The 14,267-nt window shown below is 42.2% G+C and overlaps 2 protein-coding genes across 2 annotated transcripts in view; both read left to right on the plus strand.

Moving 5' to 3' along the window:
- Positions 1-5,390: 5,390 nt before the first annotated feature.
- Positions 5,391-14,267, plus strand: part of ANXA1 (annexin A1) — an 897,109-nt gene continuing 888,232 nt past the window's right edge. Inside the window, exon 1 of the mRNA XM_050760919.1 lies at positions 5,391-5,394. The gene's annotated coding sequence lies outside the window, so the exon portion shown is untranslated. The remainder of the gene's footprint in view (positions 5,395-14,267) is intronic.
- Positions 5,548-5,923, plus strand: LOC126937475 (nucleoside diphosphate kinase B-like). Its single transcript, XM_050760933.1, has one exon. The coding sequence runs from the start codon at positions 5,548-5,550 to the stop codon at positions 5,911-5,913; it is 366 nt and encodes a 121-aa protein (XP_050616890.1). The 3' UTR covers positions 5,914-5,923.

The raw sequence follows: 14,267 nt of genomic DNA on the forward strand, positions 1-14,267 counted from the left end.
CTGGGAAAGAAGAGTGAAACTCCGTCTTAAAGAAAAAAAAAAGTTTTTAAAAAATACCGTGTAGTACTATGCAGTTGTTTAAAATTTCCCAAAGCAATAGCCTTTGGAGACAGCAGCAGGGAAACTTACATTTCACAGCATTCTCTTTTGTATGTGTACCATTTAACTTTTGTACTGTGTATGTATTGCTTAATTTAAAAAATACATATATTATTTAATTTATTTTTTGAGGCGGGGTCTCACTCTGTTGCCCAGGCTGGAATGCAGTGAAATCATGGCTCACTGCAGCCTCAACCTCCTCTGCTCAAGCGATCCTCCCACCTCAGCCTCCCGAGTAGCTGGGATTACAGACATGTGTTACCATGCCCAGATAATTTTTTTTCTTTTTTCTTTTTTTCTGTAGAAATGGGATCTTGCTATTTTGCCCAGGCTGGTCTCACATTCCTGGGCTCAAGTGTTCTTCCTGCCTCAGTCTCTCAGAGTGTTACAGGCATGAGCCACCGTGCCTGGCCAAATATATGAATTTTTAAAAATGAAAAGTGAAACTAAGGTTGAAGTTGTAACAATTGCCAACATTTAGTGTGGTGGTTATTCTATAGGCCAAACATTGTTCCAAGAGATTTATTGAATCAGCTCATAAAATTTTACAAAAATTAAAGGGGAAAGAACTATTACTATTTTAATTGCACAAAGAGAGAAACCGAGGTCCACAGAAGTTAAATAAGTAGGTTGGATTCCAAGCCAAATAAAGGACATTGGTGGGACAATTGGAAAGATTTGAATAACGGTTGTAGATTAGATCGGGGATCTGCAAGCTTTCTTTGTAAAGGGCCAGAGAGTAAATATTTTAGGCTCTGTAGACCAAACGGTGAGAGAACCTCAGCAGGTCTCTGTCACAAGCAGTAAATTGTGCATGTGCGGCACAAAAGCAGGCACAGTTGTGTGAACAAATGAGCATGTTGAGTTCTGATAAATCTAATGTATCAATATTGAAACATGAATATCATATGACTTTCATGTGTTAAATAGTTCTTAACTGGCTGGGTGTGGTGGCTCATGCCTACAATTCTAGCACTTTGGGAGGCCAAGGCCACTGGATCAGTTGAAATCAGGAGTTCGAGATCAGCCTGGCCAACGTGATGAAACCCTATCTCTACAAAAATTAGCCGGGTGTGGTGTCACATGCCTGTAATCTCAGCTGCTCAGGAGGCTGAGGCATGAGAATCGTTTGAACCTAGGAGGTGGAGGTTGCAGTGAATCGACATCATGCCACTGCACTCCAGCCTGGGTGACAGCGCAAGAAGAAAGAAAGAGAAGAAAGGAAAGAAAGAAAGAAAAGAAAGGGGAAAGAAAGAGAGAGAGAGAGAGAGAGAGAGAAAGAGAGAAAGAAAGAAAGAAAGAAAGAGAGAAAGAAAGAAGAAAAAAAAAGAAACAGAAAGAAAGAAGAAAGAAAGAAAGAAAAAGAAAGAAAGAAAAGAGCTTAACTATCTAAAAGCATTCTTATCTAGGGCGGCCCTGCAAAAATAGATGGCGGGCTGGATTTGCCTGAGTCTCAGGCCCCAATTTCCCACCCCCTGGGTAAGATAACGGTATTGGTCATTGCACTCTGGTTATGTAAGAGAATGTCCTTGTTTTCAGAAAATACTACACACGAAAGTATTTACAGTGAAAACGTCATTCTGTTTCTAACTTGTCTGCCGAGTGCTTGTCTAGCTTCTGCTTGCACAGTTCCCTTGATGAGGAACTCGTTTTATCAAGTGGCTTATTTTCTTACAGGACAACATAGAAAATTATTTATCAGATAAAATATATATATACTTCCATGTGAGACAAATGCTAGAATAAATACGATTATTTTAAAGTGAATGAAATTGGCCTTTTGATAACAAGACTAAAAAATCGGCGTTTTTCAGGTGCAAAGTGAGATTGCAAGCAGGCCAGCGAGGTGGAGCCAATGTTTAACCAGTCCTCCACCTAGTGGCCAAAGCTTGAATGAACTACTGGGGAATGACCAAAGTCTCCCTCCAAAAAGGCCAAGAGCAGAGGAAAAAATAAGTTGAATTAACTTTATTTTGACAACGAGTAGAATAGAAATTCATGATTTTAAATTACAGAAAAAGTAGATGATTATTTTTCTAGCAAGAAACTGAACATGTTTTTTCTTATGTGAGGAAAATAATTTCCTAGGTTGAACCCAAATTCTATAACAGATCTGTTGTAAATAAAATTATATTCTCAATGCAAACAAATATTGCTTACTTAATTCCTTCCTGAAGACAATTTTACAAGGAAAAAAACACAAAATTATGAAATTCCAAATGGCTTGCTTGAATCACCTCAGCTCCTGGGAAGATAAAAGGTAAAGATGTGTCCATTGGAAAGGTATCTGTAACTTGTGGAAATACGAGAAAATAATGAATACCCATGAACATAATAAATTTAACCTAGGAAGTTTGAATGTAATTCAAAGCATTTTACATACTCACCAAATATGAAATTCAACAACACTGCTTACAGTTGGCCAATTATTTTAGATTTCTATGGACACATACGTGATTCAAACCATACAGCTTGCTCTAGCTTATGTAAACCAACTACAAGTCAATGGGCATCACTCCCTCTTCCAGGATTACAGAGTCAGGTGACATCATCAGCAGGGAAATTGGGCAGATGGTGCTGTAATGGTTCCATGACAGATGTTAAGAGTCAAGGCTTAGAAATCTAGAATCGCAGGGGCCGGGCGTGGTGACTTATGCCTGTAATCCCAGCACTTTGGGAGGCCGAGGTGGGCGGATCACAAGGTCAGGAGATCAAGACCAGGAAAATGGCGTGAACCCGGGAGGTGGAGCTTGCAGTGAGCCGAGATCGCGTCACTGCACTCCAGCCTGGGCGACAGAGCAAGACTCCGTCTCAAAAAAAAGAAAAAAAAAAAAAAAAGAAAGAAATCTAGAATCTCAGGTTTGGAAGGGCACCCTAAAGATCACCTTGCTTGGCCAGCTGACTGATCTTTGAATCCCTTTTTTGACATTTCCAGCAAAGAATAGTCAATCTTGTTTAAGCCCTGAGAGTAATGGGCAGCTCAAGACTACGTCCCAAGGTTCTTTCCATTCTTGCCAAGTTGGAATATCTCTTGAGCAGCCAAAATTGTTCTTGCAGACTTTCACCTCTAACCCGCTGGTACCCCTTTCAAGAACAAGTCTACCATGTCTGCGTATGAAAGTCTTCACATATTTGAAGATAACTACTATGTCCCACTGAAGCATTTAAAAAAAAATCTGGATGAAGCATTTTCAGTTCTTCATATCTCACTGTTTTGTTATCTACTTAAACCTTTCATGCTTTTCCACATTGGTCTATTAAGTCATGCATCTACTCATCAATTTTTTCATTAGTATTTATAGATCCAACTGTTGGAGTTGTCTTCTACCTCTATTGAATTGCGTGTTTCTAAAGTAAGTCCATCCTTTTAACCCACTGAAGTCTTTGGATCCAGAATTTTTCTATGCCCACCAGCTTTGTATCATTTCAAGTTTGAGTCTATTTCTGTTCAAATTCTGTCACTAGAATTTTCCCATGCTTTATTTAATCCTTACAACAACCTGTTATTAAGTGAAGATATCTTGAAAGTGATAGTGATTGGCAGTCCGGCAATAGTTAATCCATTTTATAGAGAAAATAAAAAGCAGGTGACCGAGCTAGTCATTCAAAGATGGTATCCAATGAACCATGACTCTCAGTTTTCATGCCTACTCCCAGTGTGGTCCCCTTTCACATTAAATCTGGGCTTGACCTGTGGCTCAGTTGGTAACATTGTCTAGGTTGAATGGGATTTCTTTTTTTTTTTTTTTTTGAGATGGAGTCTTGCTCTGTCACCCAGGCTGGAGTGCAGTGGCACAATCTTGGCTTGCTGCAACCTCTGCCTCCTGGGTTCAAGCAATTCTCCTGCCTCAGTCTCCCAAATAGCTGGGACTACAGGCACATGCCACCACACCCAGCTAATTGTGTGTGTGTGTGTGTGTGTGTATTTTTAGTAGTAGAGACGGGGTTTCACTGTGTTAGCCAGGATGGTCTTGATCTCCTGACCTCATGATCTACCCTCCTCGGCCTCCCAAGAGAGTGATTTTTAATTGCCTTTTGAGTCAAATCATTCAGCTGGTAATAGATGAAACTTATGTCCTCCTCGCTAAGAAATGACAAACACAACCACAATACTAAACAATGGTATGAATGAAGCAGAATTGGAAATTATTTTGTGGGCAAAATGTAAATTAGAGCACATCTGAATGTTTTATTCAATTGGAATATATCCCAATGTTAAACTTAGAAAGTGAATAAAGCATATTAAATCAATTTGTCTCTGCAAATTTTAGAGTGTATGACTAGATTTGTCCATATCTGAAGAGTCATGAACAGTGCCATTCAATCCAATTATATAAATTTTACAGGCATCTTGCTGTGACAATAATTGAAAACAACTATTTTGTTTCTGTAAAATTATCATATCTTCAGGTCAATAAAAATATTTTCACATTTTAAATTCATGGGGACTTTTTTCCTGCCCATAAAGAGAAGAGATTGATAAATATATTGATAATCCTTGGAAGGAATTTGTCTTTAAGGGGAAAAAAGGTATCTGATTTGCCTCTATTTTATTTGAAGGCAGAGCTGAGCTTACCTGAAGACATGTAGAAACGTACAGCTTCTGGATCAAAGAGAGGTCATGACGTAATCAGGACTCTTTGATGCAAGTAACAGCAACTGACTGGGGCTATCTAAAATCAGCTCTCCACTTCCAGAGGACATGCCAGTACTGAATGCCTCTGCTATCACTGGGTACCATCACCATGTGGCACATGGTGAAAGATGCTAACTGCCCTTCAACTCTGGTCCCTGGGCATTGGATTAGCCAGCTTGGGTCATGTGCCTCTGCCTCCATGATGGACATGGAGGAGGAAGATTTCATCCTGATATTCTTTGGTAAGAGTTGAGTTACCACATCTCACTGACACCACACAAGGTGCAGAATTCCTGGAAATTAAAATGGGGGGTTGGATGTGGGGACAGTCCGAATTAAAATAAAAGCTCTTTACAATATTCATCTCTACAGTGTCGGTGCTTTTGACTTAAGGGCCCAGCTCTGACCTACATTTCCCAGAACATTTTTGTTCTTCACATCAACTGTCCTACCCCACTGCTTCTTCCTGCCCAAGCCTGTCCCATTATATTACCTAAGTATTCATGATTCATCACTAACTCATTCTCTCCCACCCACCCCCCCCACCACCACTACTATCTCCTTCCAATTCCAGTTGGATTTTTCTCCCCAAGTCATGGGAAATTCATCACTGGTGTATGAAGAAGGAAGCACAAGAATGGGAAGGAGTGAGGCGGGGGCTATCTGCAGAGAAGAGTTCTTGTTCTCGCTGCCAAGGCTGAAGCAGGAGCGATACGTGTTCTAATGCCTATGACAGGAAATCTGGGTGCAGGTCACTGCAGCTCTCAGCTCCTGCAGTTCAGCCACTGCCTGCCCCACCAGCTTCCCAGACCATGTCCAATCTCGAGCGCACCTTCATCACCATGAGGCCACATAGTGTGCAGTGGGGCCTGCTGGGCAATGTCATGAGGCACTTTGAGCTGAAGGGATTCCACCTTTGGGCCTCTGAGGAACACCTGAAGCAGCGCTACCCTGACCTGAAAGACTGTCCATTCCTCTCTGGGCTGGTGGAGTGCATGAACTCAGGGCCAGCCATGGCCATGGAGGGGGTGCTGAGTGTAGTGGAGACAGGCCGAGTGATGCTTGGGGAGACTAATCCAGGGGATTCTAAGCCAGGCACCACTGGCAGGGACTTCTGCATTCAGGTTGGCAGGGACATCATTCATGGCAGTGACTCAGTAAAAAGTGCTGAAAAATAAATCAGCCTATGGTTTATAGCTCCATGTCCCCAAATACCCTCAGCCCTGGGAAGCCAAGACAGTTGATGGTACTACATATTTCCAAGGTCAGATTCTGTGGGTGGGAAAAACTTAACCTGAAGAGCGGGTTGATTACAAGTCTTGTGCTTATGACTGGGCCTATGAACAAGAGGTGGACACAGCAGCAGTCTCCTTCAGCACTGCTTGGAGTGTCCCTGGACATGGCTCTTCATTCCATTGACTTGGAAGCAACAGGATTGATCATTCTTTTCTAAAGGATATTCACCAATAAAGCTGGAACCTGGAAACAAACAAACAAACAAACGAAAAGGAATCCGAATGCATATGTGATGTAAATGGGTCAAAGATGGGCCCTGTTTCTTGGTCCTCATGTGTTCACTTCTTCGTAGCAGGCTAGGACCATGAACTCGAAGCCCACCAACACCAATTCAAATTTTTACACATATTACTTTAAATATAGCCCCTATAAGCCTATTTTTAGACAATTAGAGTCTGACTTCTTTGCACACCCTACAAAACTGCACCCAACACCCGCTCACCATATATAAGATACATCCTGTAGCTACTAAAAACTCCAACAGACCTGCTGCTCTTCAGAACTCTCTGACCCAGAGACTTCCCATCTTGCTGTTGAGTGACATTGCCTAGACCTGTGTACCGGCTCTCCCATTTCCCTCTCCACTCAGAGCTCCCTTGCCCTCTTCCCTTCCAGGTGGTGGCCCCATGCCCACAGCTGTCTCTAGACCAGCTCTTGGTAGGAGGAACTTCCTTTCTTTCTTATGCAACCCTGTTACAGCACTATCGAATAAGCTCGTTGTGCAATATTGACATCTCATCTTTTCCTTAATCAGTCCTGAAATTTACAAACTTACCACAGTACCTATCTTATCTTAACCATGATCCAGGACTAAATTTCAGCTATATCAAGGATTAATTAGGCTTCCGTGAACTAATCTGGAAACATAACCATCAGAAATGTGTAGTGTCATCAACTGTCTTGGTTTCCCAGGACTGAGGGTATTTGGGGACATGGAAATTTTAGTACGAAAATTGGGAAGGGGCACAGGCAAACCACAATGAATTGATCACCCTAGGAATAACTGTTTCTAGTGACTGTTTCTTATAACTGCACCCCCAATGACTGATTTCAAGTCAACTTAGTGAGAACCTTTGGAGACAGCTGCTGGAAAGTATTGCGCTCACTTTACTCAATGCAATCCAGCTTTTCAGTAGGGCAGATACGTATATCTTAACATGATTTTCTGACAGCTTCCCCTAGAAATCTTTATATTCAGATTATATTCAGTAATATTTTACACAGACCAAAACTGGGATACCAAGGACATCAAGAGAATATTCATGACTTGGCTAAGAGTCAAAGAAAGATGTTATAGTGACCCAAGAAAAGAGCCAAGAAATAGCTAGAGTCTTTCTTTAGAAATTATTCTTTAAAAGCTTGATTATTCCTGGTTTCCGGTCAAAATTTACTCCAGGAAGACTAGACAGGCCATGCCGGCCAGAAGCCCAATTGTCAGGGCAGCTGCCCTTGAAGATGGGAGAAATTTTATTAACAACAAAGTTCCAAGGTCAGAATCTGCAGGTGGGAAAAACTCATGGTTGAAAATTGCCAACAAAAGACAAGTTCAGTGGTCTGTGCTAATCCCAGTGACTCAGGAGGCTGAGGTGGGAGGATCACTTGAGTTTAGGAGTTCAAGACCAGCCTGGGCAACATAGTGAGACCCTGTCTCTAAAAAACAAAAAGAAAAAGAAAAAAGAAAATTGTAACAAACACCAGTGAAATCAAACTGAGTCATGTGCATCAATTTGGGTGAAACTTTCAGGAATCTCTAAATCTGTTTTCTTGGTAGCCAGGAAAAACAGCAGCAACAACAAAACCTTACAGGGATGAACTTATTCTTTAAGTTTAAACTCCTTGTTTAGTATGCTTTTAATAGGACATCATGTGAATCTGTTAAAAAGCCATGCTTCTCATGATGTTTGTGTTAAATTGGGTTCTCCCTAAAAACGGAGCCTGAGGAAAGAACTGGGGTGTAGAACATGGGAGGCAATCCCAGGAAACAGGAGAAAGGGAACTGGAAGAATGAGCAGGGAAGGAGAAAAATCAATGTAAGGAATGGTACATTATGAAGGTTACTGCCATGGGCAGTGTGAACTCAGTTCCGTCAGGAACACTGAAAAAGAAAAAAGATCCTGTGGGTCAGGAATTTGGGAGCAGCTTGTCTGGGCAGTTCTGGCTCTAGGTTTTTTATAGGTTGCTGTTGGATGTTCCTAGGGGCTATGATCATCTAAAGGCTTGTCCGGGCTGGGGGATGCCTCTCTCAGGTGACTCACTAATGTGACTAGCAAGTTAATGCTGGCTTTTGACCTTAAGCCTCAGCTCCTCTCCACATGAGCCTCTCCACAGGGCTGTTTGATTGTCCTCACAATATGGCGGCCAGCTTCCTCCAAAGCAAGTGATCCAAGAGATAAAAATGGAATACACAATGCATTTTATGCTATGGCCTTGAAAGTCACACACTGTCACTTCTTTCATATACCATTGATCACACAGACCAGCCCTGATTCAATGTGGAAGAGACTATGTGAAGGTGTGAATTCCAGGGAGATAAGATTCTTGGTGGTCATCTTGGAGGTGAGTTTCCACCTAGCCTCACTTTCCTAGCCATGTTCTTGAGAGGATTAAATGAGATAATGCACATAAAGTTCTTAATACATTACCTGGTATAGTAAATACTCAATAAATTTAGTTATTACTATTGTTATGAGCTTCTCTTTTCTTTTATCTTCTTTCCAGCCAGAGACAGTCCATTTTCATAGTAGCTGTGATGATTGTAAATTAGTGGACAGCTAAATGTTTAACTGAATTGAATTGTTTAATTTCAAAGCCTAATCTGAGCATATCTGTGTAGAAAAACCTAATGCAACATTTAAATTTTTGAAGGGCAGCAGGTTATCTGAAAGCTTGAGAGCTCTTTCAACTTGAGAGCTGATCATCACCCCTTTCACTTTCATAGCTCTGGACCCAACTGAAGCCCAAGGACTTAGCTATACTTCCTCCTCCCCTGGCACCTGCTTGTCATGCTAAGAATTGATCCTCTGAGAGAGGCTGGAGGCTATAAATTGATCCTCTGAGAGAGGCTGGAGGCTATAAAAATTCACCTGTGTCCCTCACATCCTGGGGTGTTTCCTGATGGGCCTGAATCCCCCTCCTTAACTCACACCCCTAGCTTTCACCTGGACTCTTTAAAACCAGAAAAGCATTCTGCCTATTTCTTTGGTTTGATTCCTATGTTTGAGGCCTGGCTGTGTGGACAGATTTTATTCCTTTATGTCTCCCAAACTGCTCAAATCCTCACCTAGGTGGCATTTTAATCTAGTCTCCTTTTCCCCATCTGGTGAAGCAGTGGTGTATGAATAAACCCAACATCCTTGGCAGGAGAAAAACTTTTTGTCTGATTACTAGAGCTACAAAATATCCCCCTTATCCAGTTGTACTTTTGGGGTAACATGATAGTCCACTCTTCCCTGCTCTTCTGTCCGTATTTGCTATTATCGACCATATTTGCTTTCTCTATCCTTAGCCATGGCCGTGTTTGTTTTGACATCAATATTGATTCTTAGATTAGGGCTGTGGTTCTTAGCCTTGGCTGCTCATTAGAACCACCTGAGAGCCTAAACAATTTCTAATACCCTGGCTAAAAACCAGATCAATTACATAGGGTTCTCTGGACATGGAATCCAGTATTTTTTTCAAGCTTCCTATGTTGAATCCAACGGGCAGCCAAGTTTGAAGGCAGTGATTCTCAGACTTTTTAAACTTAGAACCCCTTACCTCTCTTAAAAACTATTGCAGACTCCAGAGTTTTTGTTTATGTCGATTATATTTAGATATTTACCATATTAGAAGTTAAAAAATGTTTAATTCTAATGTTTGTTATTGTTACTTATAAGTAACAATAACAAACCTATTATATGTTAATATAAATAACATTTTTTAAAAAATGAGAAATAGCTGTATTTTCAAAAAATTAGAGGAGTAACTTTTTTTTTTTTTTTTTTTTTTTTTTTGGTGACAGTCTTGCTCTGTCACCCAGGCTAGTGTGCAGTGGCATCATCTCAGCTCACTGCAACCTCCACCTCCTGGGTTCAAGCTATTCTCCTGCCTCAGCCTCCCGAGTAGCTGGGACTACAGGCATGTACCACCTCATCTGGCTAATTTTTTTTGTATTTTTAGTAGAGACGGGGTTTCACCAGGTGGTCAGGCTGGTCTCGAACTCCTGACCTTAAATGATCCGCCCACCTCGGCCTCCCAAAGTGCTGGGATTACAGGCGTGAGCCACCGTGCCCAACCATATTGTTTTAAAATAACTTTAACGTCTGGTTTAATTTTAAAAAGTTTGGATTATCGTATCTGCTTCTATATTCCATCTATTGGGAGTGCAACATGTCATGTGGCCTCCGGAAATCTCTGTATAGTCACAATGAGAGTAAAAAAGGCAAATTTTTGCATTATCAGGAAAATTGTTTTGACTTCTTGGACCCCTCTTTCGGTCCCCCAGGCCACACTTTGAGAACGGATGCACTAGAAGGCTATAGAGTGAATGATGCCAAGGGAGTTAGTTAACAAGCGTCTCTTTTCACCTCGCTTTCAACTACCCTTCAGTTCTCCCTGCCCTTATTACTGTCGGCCTCTAGAGGGAGCGCGAGGTCCTTCACTCCAACACCCACAGGCTGCTGCTGCTGAGGTCAAATTTAAGTACCCGCAGGAGCTACAGGATTAGGACAGTGGGGATCTTGGGTTATAAGAAAAGGAATGAAAGTTTTGATTTCTTTTCCTCCTCCTTTTTGTTCTCTATCTTTTTCTCTTCCTCGCTCTTCCTCTTAGAATTCCTGAAGCATTTGACATTTTTCTTTGTTGAGCTTTCCTATTACTCCCATTCAGCTGGTGCAATAAAGAGCAAGACAAGTAGAGATCTGAGAGTACAGGCTAGAACCATGGTTCTCCCCCTTCGTATTCAGTGGAACCACCTGGGCAGTTTGCTTAAATACAGCTTCCGGCCGGGCGCGGTGGCTCACGCCTGTAATCCCAGCACTTTGGGAGGTCGAGGAGGGAGGATCACGAGGTCAGGAGCTCGAGACCATACTGGCTAACACGGTGAAACCCCATCTCTAGTAAAAATACAAAAAAAAAAAAAAAAAAAAAATTAGCCGAGCATGGTGGCAGGCGCCTTTAGTCCCAGCTACTCAGGAGGCTGAGGCAGGAGAATCGCTTGAACTTGGGAGGCGGAGCTTGCAGTGAGCAGAGATCACGCCACCATGCCACTGCACTCCTGCCTGGGTGATAGAGAGAGACTCCGTCTCAACAACAACAACAACAACAACAAAAAAGGGTAGTTTACGCTGTCCCTACCACAAACAAAAGCTGTTGATTTCATAGGACCAAGCTGAGACTCATGAATCAACATTTCTAAAAAGGACCCCAGGTGATTCTAATCCAGGTGAGATTAGGTCCTGTCTGAAAAGGACCCCAGGTGATTCTCATCCAGGTGAGAGAAGTGGTCACCTGGGCCTGCAAATTTCAGGTAAACGGAGCCTAAAGCTAAGTATACTTCTCAGGAGTGTAGGGTAAGCGTGGCCCTCACCCAATGTGGCTAGAACCCTCTAGAACTCAGTATCCTGAATTTTAAACACATCTCTCTCATTATGGCTAGAAAATTGCCTTTAAATTTTGCTTTTCTCCCCGCTTCATCTCGAGTCTCTTCTTTCCAATGGAAACACTGGAATATGTTCAGTGGGATCATGTAAGAATCATCTGAGACCAAGCTGCACGACAAAGCAGCATCAGGTAAAGAAACTGGTGATATTTGACCTCTGGAAAGGAAATTTTGATACAGATTAGGGAGCCATCTTTATATAAAGGCCTACAAATTTGTTTTAAATGACTCTAAAGGTGACATTCAGACAGTCATTGGAAACTTGGAGACAAAAAAATGTTATTTGTTCTACAGAATTTTCTGCAATCATAGCTGCCCAAACAAGAAATGGGCTGTCTTGGGAAGGGTGAGTTTATCATCACTGGAAATATCTGAACACAGCTTGAATAATGCCTTGGTAGGGATGACAGGGGGGTGATTCAACCACAAGTTAGGTGACTGAAGAAGACTTTGAAAGTCCTTTCCAACCTGGAATATTTGATCTATGCACTGAACAAAATGGAAATTGTTTGCCCTCTTGTTATCCTGCCTGTTTCTCTGTGAAAGTCTCCCAGGCAAGGGGCACACAAGACCAAGCCATGCTGCAGGTTTCATTCATGGTGACTGTGACAGATCCTGGACCTAAGTTGAACCAGATTCTATACAAGCGGTTTGATTTGAGTCACTGAATTTCTTTCATCCTGAGAGTGCATGCATTTGTTGGGTACTCTGTTCTATCTTTTATCCCTACACCTGCAGAGTCCCTTAGTTCCTTGCACTCATAGCGTGGTCTCAGGACCAGGAGGAGCAACATCACCTGGGAGCTTCCTGGAAATGCAGAATCTCAGGTCCCACTGAAAGAGACTGCAATTAACCTCTACCTTTGAGGTTAGAGGCAAATGCAATATATTCCCAACACAAAGTAATCTATAAATGGAAGGCTCTCTCAGGAGAGGAATAGTGGTTTGTTGATCTTTGAGGGCCTTGCTCATAGCCAACTCTCAGAGTGTGTTGATGTGAAGTGGTTTATCAAGCTAGATAAAGAAAAGAGGGGTAGCAGTGCACCAGGAGAGGGTAAGTTGAAATGTCTCTTGGGAGTCTGGGAGGAGTTACAAAGTAGTAGAAAGACTCTGAAGATAGTCTCCGATAAAAGTTTGATCCACTTCTCTACTTGTCTAGAGTGCATCGAGGTCTCCCTCAACATTATCACTTATTGCAGGCTGTCCCATAGGGCTCACCAGGTACACTCACTTTACCGGTTTGTATAGGTGTGAATCAGATCAATAGCCACCATGTGGCAGGGCCAGCACCTAGTCCTTGTGCACTCTGCTCTGTCTCCTATACCTAGAACCAATGCCTCTCTTATCCTGTATTAGTTAGCTACTGCTGCATAACAAATTAGCTCAAAATTCAGAGACCTGAAACAATCATCATTTATTATCTCACATACTATCTGTGGATCAGGAATCCACAGGGAACTTGGCTGGGTGATTTTGGTTCAAGATCTCTTTAAGATGTTTGCCAGGGCTGTCATTGTCTCTATAGAAGCTGGAGGATCTCACTCACATGACGATTGGCAGGAGGCCTCACTTTGTTATCAAATGGACATCTGCGTAAGCTACCTGAAAGTCTTCATGATAAGGCAGCTGACCTTCTTCAGAGCCAGGGATCCACAAGAGAGCAAGGCGGAAGCTGCAGTGTCTTTTATTCCCCCCAGAATATCCTATCAATTACACAAGTCAGCCCTATTCGGTGTGGGAGGGCATTTTACAAGCTCATGAATACAAAGAGGCCATTGGGGGTCATCTTAAAGCCTGGTGACTATACAGTCTTAGAATCTGCTGTCTCACTTTAGTCATTAAGACAGACCACTTCTTCAATACACATGTCTACATATATAAACAGTATGTTACATAAGCATGGCTCATGACACAATCAAAACACAATTTTATAGTAGCTTCCTACTATTCCTGTAAAATTATTCCATAAAGGTGATCTTCCTAGCCCTTGGTAGGCCCATGACTTAACAGCTCACTCTTATGCAACATTGAGACCTAGCGTCACTTTACAAGGCAAACATAGTTAATTCATCAATTAGAATATCTACTCCAAAACAAACTAAAATGTTGAACTTGATCTAACTTTGCTTTTCCCCAGATGTCATCTGGTCCTGCTTTAGGCTGAAACTTATAGTTTAAAAAGGAAGTATATCATACAGTGTCTGGTCAGAAAAATAGCTACTGCTGTAGAGATGTCAAGAGAGAGGGATTTAATGCAGCACATTGGCTCCAAAGGGAAAAGGCAGAAGGAGCAAAAGAAGGAAAGTGATGAGGAAGCTGTGAGCTAGAGCTCATAACCCCACACTTGCTGTTCAACTGCTAGAGATGGGACTGCTGCTGCTGTGGGACCTGCTGGTTCTGTTGAGCAGAAATCCAGAAGGCTGCACTCCCAGCGATGCTGCCAACACCACTGCCAATGCTGCTCAAGGTCAGTTAACGCCAAAGCCTGGAGTTGTCCATTGCTGCTGCTGCTGCTGCTGCTGTTGCTGCTGCTGCTGCTGCTGCAGGCATTGCCAGAGGAGGAAAAAATTGGCTTCTTCCCATTTTTCATTTCCTACCA

Source organism: Macaca thibetana, chromosome 15, assembly GCF_024542745.1.
Source record: "Macaca thibetana thibetana isolate TM-01 chromosome 15, ASM2454274v1, whole genome shotgun sequence".
Lineage (NCBI taxonomy): Eukaryota > Metazoa > Chordata > Mammalia > Primates > Cercopithecidae > Macaca > Macaca thibetana.

Coding starts and splice junctions, on each gene's coding strand:
- LOC126937475 (XM_050760933.1), top strand. CDS start 5,548: ATGTCCAATCTCGAGCGCACCTTCATCACCATGAGGCCACATAGTGTG.